Source organism: Nicotiana sylvestris, chromosome 2 (assembly GCF_000393655.2).
Source record: "Nicotiana sylvestris chromosome 2, ASM39365v2, whole genome shotgun sequence".
In the NCBI taxonomy this organism is placed as follows: domain Eukaryota; kingdom Viridiplantae; phylum Streptophyta; class Magnoliopsida; order Solanales; family Solanaceae; genus Nicotiana; species Nicotiana sylvestris.
This window is the reverse complement of record NC_091058.1, coordinates 189247422-189263193: the sequence shown is the minus strand read 5'-3', so window position 1 is coordinate 189263193 and position 15772 is coordinate 189247422. Positions and strand designations below refer to the sequence as shown.

The following is a 15772-nucleotide window of genomic DNA, read 5'->3' as shown; positions in this document are numbered from 1 at the left end:
CTCACAGCTGAAAAGTAGAAAATGAGACTTCACTAGTCTCCAGAATACCTCCCGTATCAAGAATCTACTAGCATTGGTCTATGAAATCATGAGCATACTCTGACTAATCCCCACTGAATGATGGTGGCATGAGCCTCCCAAAACTGCTCTAGATTCTCCTCGTCACTCCTGGGTGGGTCAATTGGGGCCTGATCCGCTGCAAGTGACTAGGCTGGTAGGATGAAGCTTACATCCTAGGGATTAGGATGGCAATTGGACATGAACATCAAGGAGCTTCTGGTAATAGGAGATTATGATCTGTTGATACATCAAGTTTAAGGAGAATGGACTACAAAGAACGTCAAGATCCTTCCGTACCTGCATTACGTAACGGAACTATACAAGAAGTTCACAAAGATCGAGTTCAAGCACATTCCTAGGATTCAGAACGAGTTTGTCGATGCTGCCGCAACCTTGTCATGCATGATTCAGCATCAAAATAAGAATTACATTGACCCTATCAAGATAGAGATGTAGACAAAGAGCCATACGGTAAGCCATGTTACTAGACATCAAAAGGTTCCTTGAAATAAGAGAGTATCCAAAGAATGCTACTAATAGACAGAAGCGTGCGCTTAGAAGGCTGGCAAATCACTTTTATCTCAACGGGGAAGTCCTGTATCAGAGGATCCCAGACTTGGGTCTGTTAAGATGTGTAAATTCTATTGAATCAACCCAATTGTTAGAACATGTAGGGACGTGCAGATCCCACATGAATGGCTTTACCTTATCCAAGAAGATTTTAAGAGTCAGATACTTTTGAATGACCATAGAAGGCGATAGTATCTGCTATGTGCAGAAGTTTCGCCAGTGCCAGATCCATGGGGATTTCATCTGGGTTCCACCTAATGAGCTGAACATAATGGGTTCCCCTTGGTCATTTGCCTCTTGGGGAATGGACGTAATTGGACCTAGAGCTTGCCGTATCGAATGGACACCTTTTATCTTGGTAGAAATTGATAACTTCACCATATGGGTTGATGTTTTTACATACAAGGCCCTCACAAAACAAATAGTGGCATATTTCGTCTGTAACAACATAGTTTGCCCGTTTGGGATACCCGAGTCAATCATCACTGACAATGCAACTAATCTCAATAGTGATCGCATTAGGGAAATTTTCCAGAAGTTCAAAATTGTCCACCGTAACTCTACAACCTACAGACTAAAAAAGAATGAGCCAGTTGAAGCAGCCAACAAAAACATCAAAGGGATTCTACTATAGATAGTGGACAATCATAGGTAATGACACGAGAAATTATCATTTGGCTTACTAGTTTATCGGACCACCATGAAGACATCCACTAGGGCAATGCCATACATGTTGGTAAATGGCACTAAAGCTGTGATAACCACATAATTTGAGATACCATCCTTAAGAGTCATTCAAGAAGCCAAGTTAGATGACACATAATGGATACAGATCAGGCAAGAGCAACTCATGCTCATTGACGAGAAGAGAATGGACGTAGTATGACATGATCACCTATATTAAATCACCTATATCAAAATAGGATGGCCTACTCATTAAATAAAAAAAGCCAAATAAAAGTTAAGTTTGCGCCAAATTGGAAAGGTCCTTACGTGATCCACCGAATATTTTTGGGGAGGAGCTCTGATTTTGGCATAGATGGACGGGAGAGTCAGCACGAAGCCTATCAACTCAAATGTAATCAAGAGATACTATGTTTGAAGACAGTAGAGTTAGGTTTTGGTTGAAATAGAACTATTTTTTACCTGACTTCCCATAGAGGGATATGTAGGTACATATGCAAGGTCCGATCTTGTTTACCATGAAAATGGTAACAACAATTAAATTTGTAAATGGGATTCTAAAAATGTGTGATCTATTCTCGAGCTAGTTGTTTAGAGAAGTTGATGCTAAGAATATGAAGTTTAACAATGAAATGCAAGCTAAAAATAGGGCGATAAATAAACCTGAACGCTTACTGCCCGAGTTGTTTTATTAAGGAGATACAAGCTAAAATGATGGGTTGAACGAGCCAAGGAACCTGTTGCCCAGGTGTAGGATCGGTTGATGAGGGGCCTCGGGATCGACGCTTGGGTCGAGCTCGGGTCGAGCTCGGGCTGTCGGGGGCAGTCGAAAATGGGCCAATAGTTAAGGATATGATTAAACAAGGCTCTTTATGGCCAATCCAAGAAATATAATGAAAAAAATTTAAGAAAGCGATAAATGCTAAAGTGGCCTCGGGCAAGTGAGGATGAGCAAATTAGAAAGGAGAGAGAGAGAGAAAGAGAGATAGATTATTGCATTTGTGGAGAAATAGAGCAACATAAGCCCTTTACAAAGTAGCGCGAGTTCCCTTTATATAGGAGGGGAACTCGGCTATAATACAACATGCATTAATTGTTTAAGTATGGAGATGGGACAGCTAGACGCGATGCTTCGGCATAGGCCCTGGATAGGCCAGCTTTTTCAGACTTAGTCGCATGCCTTGGGAGCTTCACCCTCTATTCTGGCTTCGATTTCCATCTTCTCTAAGTCGGGCCTTGACGGGCCCCGAGGGAGGGTACTCGGCCTTGGCTCCCCGTCCCCGGGGTCTTGAGGCATTCTTCCGAAATGACTTGATAGCGAGAAATTAAGTCCTCTTATTTCACCGTATACAGATAGTCTCTGCGTTTCCCAGAATGAAGCGATGGGAAATGATTTTGACACTTGACTCCCCGAGCTTCTTATAGCGATGTCACACCAGTGATGTAACCTTTGGCACAAACTTTTGTGGCAACTGGGGCATCCCACGGATGTGTGTATTTCAACCACATTCAATGCACTGTCGATTCCTATTCTCCAAGGTGAATATACCGCCGTCGATTTGGTTTTTTAAGAATATAGTAATTGCGTCTGTCGGTTAATCTTCCAAAACCTCGATGACCGTGTCATTATCCCCTATAAATAGGGGTGCCTTGGCGTTGTTTTTCCTATCCCAGTACCCTCGTTGGCTCATTTGACCATTCATTCTTATCATCTTCTTCTTTCCTTGATTGTCATGCTTGGGGATCATGGCCTCAAGTCCGTTTCGCGGAGCTCCTGTAGATTGTGTTGCGGACTCTTTTCTAGGATTTCCTTTGTCGAGCATGGTCATGCTGCCCTATCGTTGCGGTGGTTGCTAATATGTTTGTCGTTGCTATTGTTGTTGGCCCGAGATGGTAACGGATGGGGAGTCAGCTTTCCCCTTATGTAGACAGCCATTCGGACTATGCACCGCGGCTCACTCTCCTATTCAGGCCTGGTATGGCACTTCATCCCTTGGGTTTTTTCTTTCCTAATGGATAAAGTGGCACTACCAGCCGCTGAGCCTGGTGACCGCCGAATCTTCAACCTTTGTCTTTGGGGGGCCATGTCTCTTTTCTCTGCCTCCTCTGCATCCCCTCTTTTTCCTCTTCTTCATCTTCTCCGGCGGGAATCCCTCGGGGGATTTAGCTGGGAACCTAAAGGAGGTGGTGGTCGAAGGAATTTCCCTCGAGGATGCGTGCTCGAGGGGGCGGTACTCGAGGATGTTGATACCGGAGATGGACCCTTGAGGATGGACCACGCTATCGGGTTTCATCACATGTACATCCTTCCGTTCCTCCATTTTTGGTGTAGAGAACCTTTGTAGGCTTCTGTAGTTATATGTAAGGACCCCTCGAGGGCTGTTGTACATGGATTTTTACGAATATGAATATAATTCATTGACTTCCGCTTTTGATTTTTGCCTTATTCTTGTATGCTCTCATGCCCTTCGAGGCTTTTGAATGTTTTTCTTTGTTGTTGACCACTGATACCTAACTTAAATGCGAGCATTCTTCCCGATCCTCTGTTGATCGTCATGGCCCCTTTTCGATCCCATCGTCGTACCTCGGATCGAACCTGTATTGATCTGATAAGCTCGGGCTATCGAGCCCTCTATGTTGCGTGAAGATAGTACGTGGAGCTTTCGATAATGATATCCTAAATGAAGGTCAGCTTCGGGTACCTGGGGGTCCCTTTTGAACTTGATGTAGATAGCTTTTTAAGGCGTATGGGATAGACTTCTGTTAAGGAGTTGCCTATACTCAGGCGCTACCTCGATCCTTTGTGGAGCCTTCGTGATCGGAGCTTCGCGTGCTTATTTTTAAAAAAGGAAACCATGAGATCGGTACCACTTTGAGTCGAGTGATAGTGTTGAAAGCTTCCCGAAGCACGACTTCTTTTTTGGCGGAGGTCCTCGGGGTCGGATGTTTCCTCGAAACTTTTGATAATACGGGAGACTCCTTGAGTCCTGGCTTCTCGTCGAGGGATGCCTCTGGGATCGGGTATCACCCTATCGATCTATCTTGAGGTCATTGGCCTCCCGGGGCTCACTCCGGATAGGTGAATCGTTGATGTTTTCAGCGTATATGTGGGGCAGCTTCGGATTCTTCGAAAGACCTCGCTACTTTAGATATCTACCCTTTCACTTTGGCATAGGGTTCTTCATTTCCTCAGGCACAAAAAGCGTTGGCATACATTCTGGCTCTAGTCTGTCAATTTTACCATAGTCATGGCAACTACTTCAGGGCCCGCCCGGCAGGGAGTGGGGAATACTGCTCCCGACGCTCAGGATCCGCGGGAGTTCCCTCTGAAGATTGTGTCTTTAATAAAAGAGGAACATTTGGAGATGGTGAGGAGATACTGCGGATGGAGCAAAGGGAAAACGCTGCAGGTGCTTTCCCCGGATGAGAGCATTACGGACTCCGCTGATGGATTCTTGAGTGTATACTTATATCCTTTCTCATTTGGCCCCCTTGATGGGGTTGTGATTGATATTTGCTTGAAGTATTGTGTTACTTTGGCGCAAATACATCCGTCATTTTGGCGAGTGGTGTTGATGATGTGGTCCTTTGCGGAGAGGGCTGAGCTTGAATTCACGCTTAGTCACCTTGTCAGGCTGTACCGGCCCTTTCATCCACACCCTTTGTCATTGATGACGAAGAAGATGGGGCTCGAGAATGGGCCAGTTGGCTCGTCCGGGTCCAGATGGCCGACATTATTCCTATAGAGCTTTTGCCATTTCCCGAGGGATGGAATTATGCATGTGAGTGGAGGGTCTAGTGCTTTTTCAGATTTTACTAATAGGGAAAACCAGTTGACTAATTGCGTTTTCCCCTTTTGCAGCAACTTCACGAACACCGGACGAAGTTCTTGACCTGCCCGGCTGGGTCCGGAGGTTGGTGACCCATTCGACCTGCGATGAGCGTAGGTGGCGAACTGTATTTTGCATTAGATGGGGAGAGAAATACCAAGGTATGCGCGCACGCTGCCTTTGCCTTGGCCTTTGTGTATTCGAGGTAACATTTTCCCCTTTTTTTGTATTGGCCTTGCCATTTGTAGGTATAGGGCGGTTCCCTGGGATTAGGCAGTGCTCTTTTGAAGAGGGGAAGGAGTCGTCAGCCCCCGAGCTGAGGGATGACGGCGACGAACGGTATCCGTGCCTGCAGTGTGATGGAGCTTTTAGTGGCACTGAACAGGCCCGTGTCTTTTGAGAGAGGGCATCGTCCGAGCCTGCGGTTCCCGGGGTGTTTGATTCCCGGACGACGATTCCTCGGAGTGAATATGCTTTACCTGAGGTCGGTTCTTCTGGGGCCGAAGAGGCAGGATTAATAGGAGTGTATTCTGACTTTGAGGAAGTTCGCCGTCTTCACTTCATGGTGAGTTTAGGTGCACTTCTTCTGTATTCAGCACCCTCCTTTCTTCATCGAGTTTTCCTTTTGCAGGCCTGTGATAGGCTCAGGTCTGAGCTGCTCCATCAAGGAGCCAGGCTTTGGAAAGTTCTGGACAAGGCTAAATCCCTTAGGCTCCTTAGTAAGGAGAAGGAGGTTGAGTTGATGCATTGGAGATATGAGGCGTACCAGAGCTTAAATTGCGAGAGCTATTTCATGGATCAGGTAACCTTTCATAGTACGCACTTCGCTCTTTTTGGCCTTTAAGGTTAACCCCTTTCTCCTATATTAGCTACAGAAAAAGATAGAGGCCTTGGAGTACCTCAAGGGCGATATTGACCGCATCAGGAATGCTTGTGGCGAGCTAAGGGCTCAGGAGCAAGCTCAAGCTTTAGAGGAGAGGGGCGTTTTGGCCAAGGTTCCTGCCTTCGAGGCCCAACTCCACTTGGCTCGTGAAAGCACTATAGTTCAAGCGGATATGATCGAGAAACATGAGTCTGATCTCTCAAAAACCAGGGCTGAGATTATCGATGCCCGTGCTGAAGCGACATTAAGTCGAACCAAGAATGATCAGGAGATGGTGATTTATATGAAGGACGCCACTGACACCCAAGCCGAGCTGAAGTGGGCCCTCGACCGGGAGAAGAGGATCAAGGAATATGTTCATTGCAGATCCCAAAGAGAAGTACTCGAGGATATCAGCGCAAGGGGTTTTGTTCTCTCGGAGGAATTGGCTCGAGCAAGGGCGGATGAGCGTGACGCTCGGTCACATCTTGCTGACGTCGCAGAGAGCGAATCTGATAGGCCGTAGCCTTTTGGAGCGGAGTGTAGATTTCGCTATTTTTCCGCTTTGTATTTGATACTTGTAAAGCATGTTTGTAGATGGAGAGTGCGCCTCTTTTTTGAGTATGTAAGATAAGAGCGAACTCGAAGCTTTATTTCATCTGCTTCTCTTTCTGTATTACTTTTGACCAAGAACGCTGGTTTCAGTGTTTGGCGGGATTTTTGTAGGTCTGGAACTGATCAGGCAGGCCCGGAGACTTTTAAGTGCGACTTTTCTCGTAAGTAGGCGCTGGGGCCTCTGTGTTTTGCCTAGCTGTTTAGGCTTAGTCTCCGAGTCGGCCTTGACTCGAGCTTGCTTGACCTTCGATCTTCTATGCCCGTGCGGGCGGATAGTGATTGTTCTCATTTCTTGCCCTTGGGCATTCGCTGTTTCAACTATTTAGGGTCCAGTATCCGAGTCGCGTTGCGATTCGAGCTTTAATTAACCCTTAAGTTCTTTCATTTTTCAGACCGGCGACAGTGGCTCTTACGCTGTTTTGGTTGTTGAGACCTTTTAATATATGGCCTGGAGGCTTGTATAGTTAACTATTTTGGATCCGATCTCCGAATCAGGTTACAACTCGAGCTCATTTTAATCCTCAAGTTGACAATTTTCAAGTTGGCGACAGTGGCTCTTACGCAATTTTTGTCGTTCAGACCTTTTAGTGTGTGGCCCGGAGGCTCGTTTTGGCTGGCGATAATGGTTCATACACTTTTTCCCGTGGGCTTTTTATAGGCTTTGTTTTCCGCTCGTTAAGCTCTCTTGAAATAATTTTTCCTGACCCGTCGTCGGTTCCGGAAGAACCTCGATTTCCAATCGTTATCGACGATGTTTGAGCACCTTGGAAAGTTCATAGCTTGTACGCTAAGTAGGTTGAAGACTTGTGATTTGGAGCTAACATGGTTGAAGCTCATTTTTACCTGTTGAGGGAGGCCTGTTTTAACCGGTTCTCTCCGAAGTATATTCGAAGTAATGGCCTGCAATTTTGTTTAGCAACGGTCGGGCGTCCCCAAGTCACGTTTAATTTGGCTATATCAACCGTTTTGACCGTAGTCATATGTGTTTGGCCGGAGCCATTTTTGATCCCGAGTGATAGTTTAGGCATCTACATCGAGGGTATGCCCTTTCGGGATTCTTACAAATGCGACATACAACCTAAACTTCAGGATTTTGAATTTTATGCCTGTTGAGGTCTTACAGTTTGTCATGACTATTGAGGTATTACAGTTTTTGTTGTAATGTAGAATAGATCTGGTTACACCGAGTCTGCCCGCTCGGGGTCTTACAGTTTCGGGTTTTCCAGTGCATGGCGATTAATGACAGTCTCCGAGTCATCGAGTTTGTTTAGGGTTGAAGGCCACTTTTCGTGAGCTCAAAGTTGCCTTGCTGGGGCTTTCTGAGCCCGGAGTTCCAACCCTGGGGTCGTGCGGGTGCCAAAGTAGTGACGCTAAGTCTTCGAGTATTTCGGGATGCATTCGTTGGAGGAGTCCCTGCTGGGGGTATACTGAGATTTCCTTGTTTTGCATATGAGATGCTGAAAAGATATTCTTTTATTGCTTGGCATAAACACATATTGTTTCATTGATGTAAGCTCAACCCGCGCAGGCGCGGCTCCTCGGACCATTTGATCAGGTACATGATTCTCTATTGAAACTCAGTCTACCATTCCCTGGTCCTTCCAAAGGGATGGCGCCCTTAAAAGGAGATCATCGCTTGTCATTTGATTGCATAAGGAGGCCTGTGATCCTGTCGAATCCTCCTCTAGGGGTACGTTGTTCCGCTAATAATCTTGCTGGCGAGACCCTCTTCGGGGCGGAAGCCCGACCGAGGGAAAAAAGTGCAACGAGTCCTGCTAAGGCCTTGGGATCTCTGGGTGGAGTTAGAAGTTCTGAATGTCCCAACCGATTGTCTGCATACAGTTTAGTGAAAAAATAGCAAAGGAATGGAGCAATTCTTCCTTACTGCAGGATGTGTAGGCGACGCTTTGAGATTTGGTATGTTTCTGCCGTTTTGCGGTGTGAGCCCTAATACAGCCCTCTTCTGTGTTTAATCAGGCTTGGGCGAAGATGTGGTTTGCTTACCCTTTGATCCTTTCGAGGGTGGAGGTATTGATGTCGGCGATGCATCACATGGTGAGGAATTTCCCCTCGTCGCATATCGCTCCCTGTTGACGATTTTAATTCTTCTCCTTACGTGGGATTTCATTCTTTTAGTGAAGTGGGGTCGACGCTATCTCCAGGCGGTGTGCCCGTGGCCATCTAAACAAGACATCCGTGCCATGCGCCTTTTTTGACAGTATAAACTCGGTGTTCCAGTCTGAGCTTAGATGGGTTGTAACGAGAGGTGGTCGTGTTTTGGCCCGGTAGTTCGACTCTCATTATTAACCTTGGCCCGACAATGTTGATGTGTTGATCGAACCACCTGAATTAATGAGCACATGTTTATTTGAAATAGATCAAATGAGGGAGAGGGTTACCAATGCATCAGTGTGAGGCCGAGGCGAAGTCTTAGTGCCTTTTTTGCTAGATGTAAGGGCGTCCTCTGGAATATATCCCTGGACCCGTTATTCCCCGACGACGAACATTTTTACTTTCCATTTTTATGAGTCCTTGGAGGGTGCTGCCGTTTTTTCACTATCGTGGCAATATGTCGCGGCTCCTTTGCTTCGTTTTTCCTAGTTGCCTTCCTCCATTTGGGCCGAATTTGAGCCTGATCGCTCGACAGTGATCGGCGGCGATTTTTATTGAGTAGCACGGCTGTTTTCCTCCTGAACTGGTGGCCATTTTTGACCCCGTGGTTATGGTTTCCTCGAGGGTTATTCAGTCGAATAGGTTTGAGGTGTTTGGTGTCCCTGGTTTTGCTTATGGTGATCACGACATTCGGTGTAGAAATGCTAAGATCATACTATAACGGGCGAGGTTCCCCTGTCGGCCATGCCTCGCCGAATCTGGCTCTGTTGAAGATTCCTCGAGGATGTTTCCCTTGAGCTATTTCCCGCTCATTGCGAGGTAGATTGCATCTTGGAGCGTTCCTCCTATATGCGGTGCATGGATGGTACCTCCATCTATTTGGCGTTAGTTTCTTTGCCGAGAGCCTTCTTGGGTATACCGAGCTCGAGGAGGTTCCCGGATGATCATCCACTGTCCTAATTCGTGGTTGATGCCTGGTACGGGCATCCGACCAGATCTCGGCTAGGTATCTGATCAAGCTTCATTTGAAATTCCCCGAAGTCATCGAGCATGATTCATTTAGGCTTTGGGCGAAGGCTTGTGTTGCCTAGTCATCTGAAATTGGGGATGATCTCGTTCGTTCAATCAAGGAATGAGGCGCGACTTTCTGTGGCATTTCGTTCTCCCTTTGTTCGGCCTCGGATGTGTCGAGCTTTCCCATTGCTGCTTCGATGGCATTGGCATGTGCCTCTGCTGAGGAATCTGCTGGTACAGTAAGCAAGTTCGTGAGGTCAGGTGCTAGGCTATGGTGCCACATCATGGTTCCTTTAGAGAGTGTTTCCCCAAACTTTTTCAACGAGACGGACTCGAACTCGTCATCTTGAAGGTTGCTGCCTATTCTCGCACACGTGTAAGCGGTGGTGTACTCGTCGGGATCCGAGGTCCTGTCTCACTTGGGGAGTTCTGGACTTTCATGAAACGGGTTCCGGGACCACTTCCTCGGCTGCATGAACTTCCACGAACCTGACTCGATCCTCTTGGAGAGATCCCCAAGCATCCTCGCTATGGTAGGGTCTGTTACCGATCCATTGTTGCTTGATCTCTCGGGTGTTCATTCGGTGCGGGGAGCTGTTTCCAACGCTACTTCGCAAGGAGTCTTCGGATGGCTTTGCAACTGAGCGATGGCCAACTGTTGTGCCTGCAACATTTTAAAAATATCATAAAGACTAACTTACTGTGTTTCCCGAGCCGGGGTTTGTTGGGCTTCCTATCGGTCGATATGTTGTATGCTCCCATCAGTGTGCGAGGCTTCGTCGACCTGCTGCGCGCCTTGCGAACATGCGTGCGCTGGAATTGGCCCAGATGAGTTATCAGGGTTTTGCGGCGTCGCGCCAACCACTGGAACAACCACACCATTTTCGCCATGATTTTTGAGGTAGTTATTCTCATCTCTGTTTACTGAGCCAGACATTTTGACCTGAAATCAAGAGATCTTTGGACAAGAAAAAGTGTGAAAGATAACTCGCGTTTTTGCAATGAAACCAGCAAGAAAACAATCACTATTATTTTTAGCCCCATGGTGGGCGCCAAACTGTTTACCGTGAAAATGGTAACAATAATTAAATTTGTAAATGGGATTCTAAAAATACGTGATCTATTCTCGAGCTAGTTGTTTAGAGCAGTTGATGCTAAGAATACGAAGTTTAACGATGAAATGCAAGCTAAAAATAGGGCGATAACCAAACTTGAAGGCTTATTGCCCGAGTTGTTTTATCAAGGGGATACAGGCTAAAACAAGGGGTTGAATGAGCCGAGGAACCTGCTGCCCGGGTGTAGGATCGGTCGATGAGGGGCCTCGGGGTCCACGCCTAGGTCGAGCTCGGGCTATCGGGGCAGTCGAAAATTGGACAACAGTTAAGGATATGATTAAACAAGGCTCTTTATAGCAATACCAAGTAATATAATGAATAAAAAGTAAGAACGTGATAAATGCTAAAGTAGCCTCGAGCCAGTGAGGACGAGCAGATTAGAAAGGAGAGAGAGAGAGAGAGAGAGAGAGAGAGAGAGATTATTGCATTTGTAGATAAATGGAGCAACATCAGCCCTTTACAAGGTAGCACGAGTTCCCTTTATATAGGAGGGGAACTCGGCTATAGTACAACATGCATTAATTGTTTAAGTATGGAGATGGGACGGCTAGACACGATGCTTTGGTGTAGGCCCTGGTTAGGCTGGCTTTGTCAGACTTAGCCACGTGCCTTGGGAGCTTCTCCCTCTATTCTGGCTTCAATTTTTGTCTTCTCTGAGTCGGGCCTTGACGGGCCCCGAGGAAGGGGACTCAGCCTTGTCTCCCCGTCCTCGGGGTCTCGAGGCATTCTTCCGAAATGACTTAATAGCGAGAAATTAAGTCCTCTGATTTCGCCGCTTACATGTCTCTCTCGCACCCTCTTCTTTTGTAATAAAAAATCCAAATTCCATTTTGTATGTACTCGGAACTACACCATGACTTGATTTCCTTTAGAAGGAATAAGTAGTCAATCCTCATCGGATTCAGTTATCTTTTGTAATTGAAATACGTTCTGGCCTGATTCCATTTGGATACGTAGGCAGTCTAAGTCAGACTCGGCCACTTCATCTTCAATCTCATCATTTTGCATCTATTGTAATTTAAATATGTTTGGACCTGATTCCATTTTGGATAAGTAAGAAACCTGAAAAGGTTCTATCATAACCCTAGGAACCTCTATAATGCATTAGCTTAGATTAGGACGCAATCGCAGCGGCAAGAAGCCACATCATCATAAGCATCTTAGAGGATCGACATCACTAGGACAGAGTGTTCCAGAAATAACGTTCGTGTATGAAGAAATTCCTAAACATATCATAATTTGGAATGATAGCATTTGTCATAAGATAAAAAAAATTCAAAATGTTTTCTAAAAATGTTATAATTCATTCCACCTACTGAACTTCATGGCATGACCTCATCAAGACTGGGTAAAATCCTGGACTACGGTCGACACAAACCAAGAATCCCCACCCTGCTCAAAATATTTTTTTGAATGTAGGGCCAATAAGATACAAGAAAATGTTGGAACACACTGAGGAAAATGATGGATCCGCCATTCTCTCATAACTATCATCCCTCCTTCCTTATTCAAAATTTTCCTTATATAATGAAAAAATAAATATCAGGTCCTTTGCAGGTATTTTGGAACCAGGCTACCGACATAGGTGGAGCATATTGTAAATAGCAAACTGGTTGCTCAACCGGGCGTAGCATGTTGTATATAGCGAGGCACTAGCCCCGCCAACTGAATCCAAGTATATAGCAAACCATCTGCTCAACCAAGAGAAGCATGTTGTATATAGCGTGCCACTGGTCTCGTCAACCGAAGCCACATATAAAGCAAAGTGTCAGCTCAATCAATTGGAGTGCCTTGTACAAATCAAGTAGTTGGCTTTGCCTATTAATGCCATGTATATGTCATACAGTTCGCTTCACCAACGGGAGAGTTTCGCATCGCAACTCTGCCATATCAAATATCAAAATAGATAGCTACAAACCTTGTCACTGACATCCTACCAAACACCGGCCGTATTTAGTTTTGCAGCCAAATGTATATCTTGGTCATGCTCCTCGTTTATTTATTTTTATATCGAATGATTTGACGTTTATCTTATGCATATTACATGGATGATTACATTTTTCAAGTAAGAAACTCCCATCATGCGAAGATACTTTACAATTCAATGCAACTACTGTCATCACGCGGATATAGTTTCCATTTCAATGCAACTGCTCCCACCAAGCGGACATATATTCTACATTACAAGTCAATTACTCCTATCGCGTGGAGACACTTTCAACATGAGGATATTTAATGCTCCGACAGTTGTGGAACGGTACACAGCCTGGCTAACAATCGAGTAAAATTCAAGTATCCCGCCATCCCAATCCCAAATAATGTCTAGCTGGGAGCCACGCATCATCATTCTTGTATAATTTATATCACATCTTAACACATTATGCATTGCAATATATGGGTATGTGTGTATTTTGTTTTGCAGGAACAAACATCCCGGCGTAGAACTTCTTCTGAGCAGCAAACCAAGCTACAACGCTATGAGGGATGACAAACTCATAAGCAGGCCAAGGATCTGAGCTCAAGCTCAAATATGATCAGTGGAACTCTAATTCTTCAAATTATTCAAATCAAGCTACAATTCAGAACTATCATGGGTACCAAATATTTTGTCTCATAGTATCGTCATAATACGATACTGGGGAAATTCCTACGAGCATCGCCTCCCTCGAATCATTACACCAGAACTACATGAGGCCTGATCCTCGTTAAGCCTTAGGTATGTAAGCAATTCAAAACCAGAATTCGGCCCCAACTCCCCAAAATCCTCCTAGAATCTTCCTTAACTCATAATCCTAAAACTCATAATCTTCCTTAATCTCATATGCCATTTCTGCAATGTATGCCTAAGGTCGGGACAATATTGACCTTGGTTCGATTTCTCTGCCCAAAAATCCTTTCATCGTCTCTGGTAAAAGAGGGGCAGTTGTTGATGACCAATTTTAACCGTCCATTTTAAAACTAATTTATTTATACTTAATTGTTCGCAATAAATATGTTAAAAATGTTTTTAATCAATAATATATATTTTACAAAAGAAAATAGTGAATAGTAGTGTGGATATTAATAATTTAGTATTATATAATTACAAAATATATCATACTTACGATTTTGAGATTATTAAAATAAACCTTTATATACATTAAATAGGTTTTACAATTAATTTACTAATTTATTCCTTAATTTTTACTTAATCAGTTTATTGTTTCAATAATTCGAAATTAATGTCATAATTTGGAAAGTGTATTTTTATAAATAATTAATTTGTTACGATAATTAGTAATGTATTTGATAATTAGAATGTGTGCTACATTTTATTGAAAGTAGCTAAGTTTATTTAAATTAATTTCAAAAGGGCGAAAGACTAAAAGGCTATAATTGTAATTTCTTAATCAATTACAAAGTGGCTACTATTTAAACTATTTTTGCCCAAATTCCAAGCCCAATGAAAATCCATTCCACTCCTAGTGAGCCAATAGCAGTGTACCACGTCACCCGTCTCTATCACTCAAACAAGAAACACAGTCAATCTAGGTAGTCCTTCTACTTATTCCCCTCTTATTTTCTTTAATTTTAAACGTATCTCTCAGATGCAATCCCAACCGTCGAAGTTCGGAGATCTAAAGGTCCATATATCTCCTCAATTTTAATTGTTAAAGCCTAAATTATCAGGGACGCTGATCTAAAGAATCAACATCCCATATCTCTTCCTTGACTTTAACCTAGAGACAGCATAAAATTACCTAAACCCTAAAATCAATTCCCTGCTATCCCATCTGCCCCTTTTCCCTTTCCTCACTGTTTACCGTGAAAATAATAATAACAATTAAATTTGTTGACTGGACTCTAAAAATACGTAATCTATTTTTATGCTAGTTGTTTAAGCAGTTGATGCTAGATATGTGAAGCTTAACGGCAAAATTACAAACTAAAGCTGAGTTATAATCAAACCGAGGAGCTAGCTATTCGGGACTCCGACTGACCGACGAGGGGCCTTGGGGTCGATGCCTGGGCTCGGGCTCGAGCTATTGGAGATAATCGGGGAAGGGATAACAGTTAGGATATAATCAAGGGAGGTTCTATATAGCCAATAACAAGCAATGAATGAAAAACAAATATAAAAGTGATAAGCAACAGTGTCGAGAAAATATGTTAGAGAGAAAAGAGAGAGAGAGAGAGAGAGATTTTATTGATCTTATGTAGAATAGTTGGAGCAACAGCTGCCCCTTACAAAGTGGTAAGGATCCTCTTTATATAGGAGGGGGATCTCATTATAGTACAAAATACATTAATTGTAAAGGCGTGGAGATGGGACGGCTAGACGGGACACCTTGATACAGGCTCCAGGTAGGCCGGCTTTGTTAGACTTAGCCGTGTGCCTTGGTTATCCCCTATTTTACTCTAGCCTCGGTCAATATTCTCTTTAGGCCGGGCCTCGACGAGCTTTGAGGGAGGGAACTCGGTCACAGCTTTGCGTCCTCGAAGCCTCAAGGTGTTCCTATGAAATGACTTAATAGCAAGAAATTGGACCCTCTGATTTCGCCGCATACATATAGTCTCCGCATTTCCTGGGAAACGATTTTGATACCCGACTCCCCGGGCTTCCCGTGACGATGTCATGTCGATGATGCAATCTATGGCGTGAATTTTCACGATAAGCGGGACATCCCATGGACTTGTATTTTTGATGACATTCAATGCGTTGTCGATTCCCGTTCATCAAAGTCATAGTACCACCATTGATTCGACTCTTCAAGAACACATTAATCATACCTGCTGGTCAGTATTCCAAAGGCATTGATGGCCGTGTCGTTATCCCTTATAAATGGGGACATTCTGGTATCATTTTTCTATATAAGTACCTTTCTCCATTCACGTATACCCTCCTTCTCGCCATCTTTCTACATTGTTAA

At 44.3% G+C, this 15772-nt stretch overlaps 1 protein-coding gene across 1 annotated transcript; it reads left to right on the top strand.

Moving 5' to 3' along the window:
* The first annotated feature begins 802 nt into the window (after positions 1–802).
* On the top strand, positions 803–1264 carry LOC104242390 (uncharacterized). The gene has a single exon (XM_009797433.1). It carries the CDS (start codon positions 803–805, stop codon positions 1262–1264), a length of 462 nt encoding a protein of 153 aa, XP_009795735.1.
* Positions 1265–15772: the final 14508 nt, after the last annotated feature.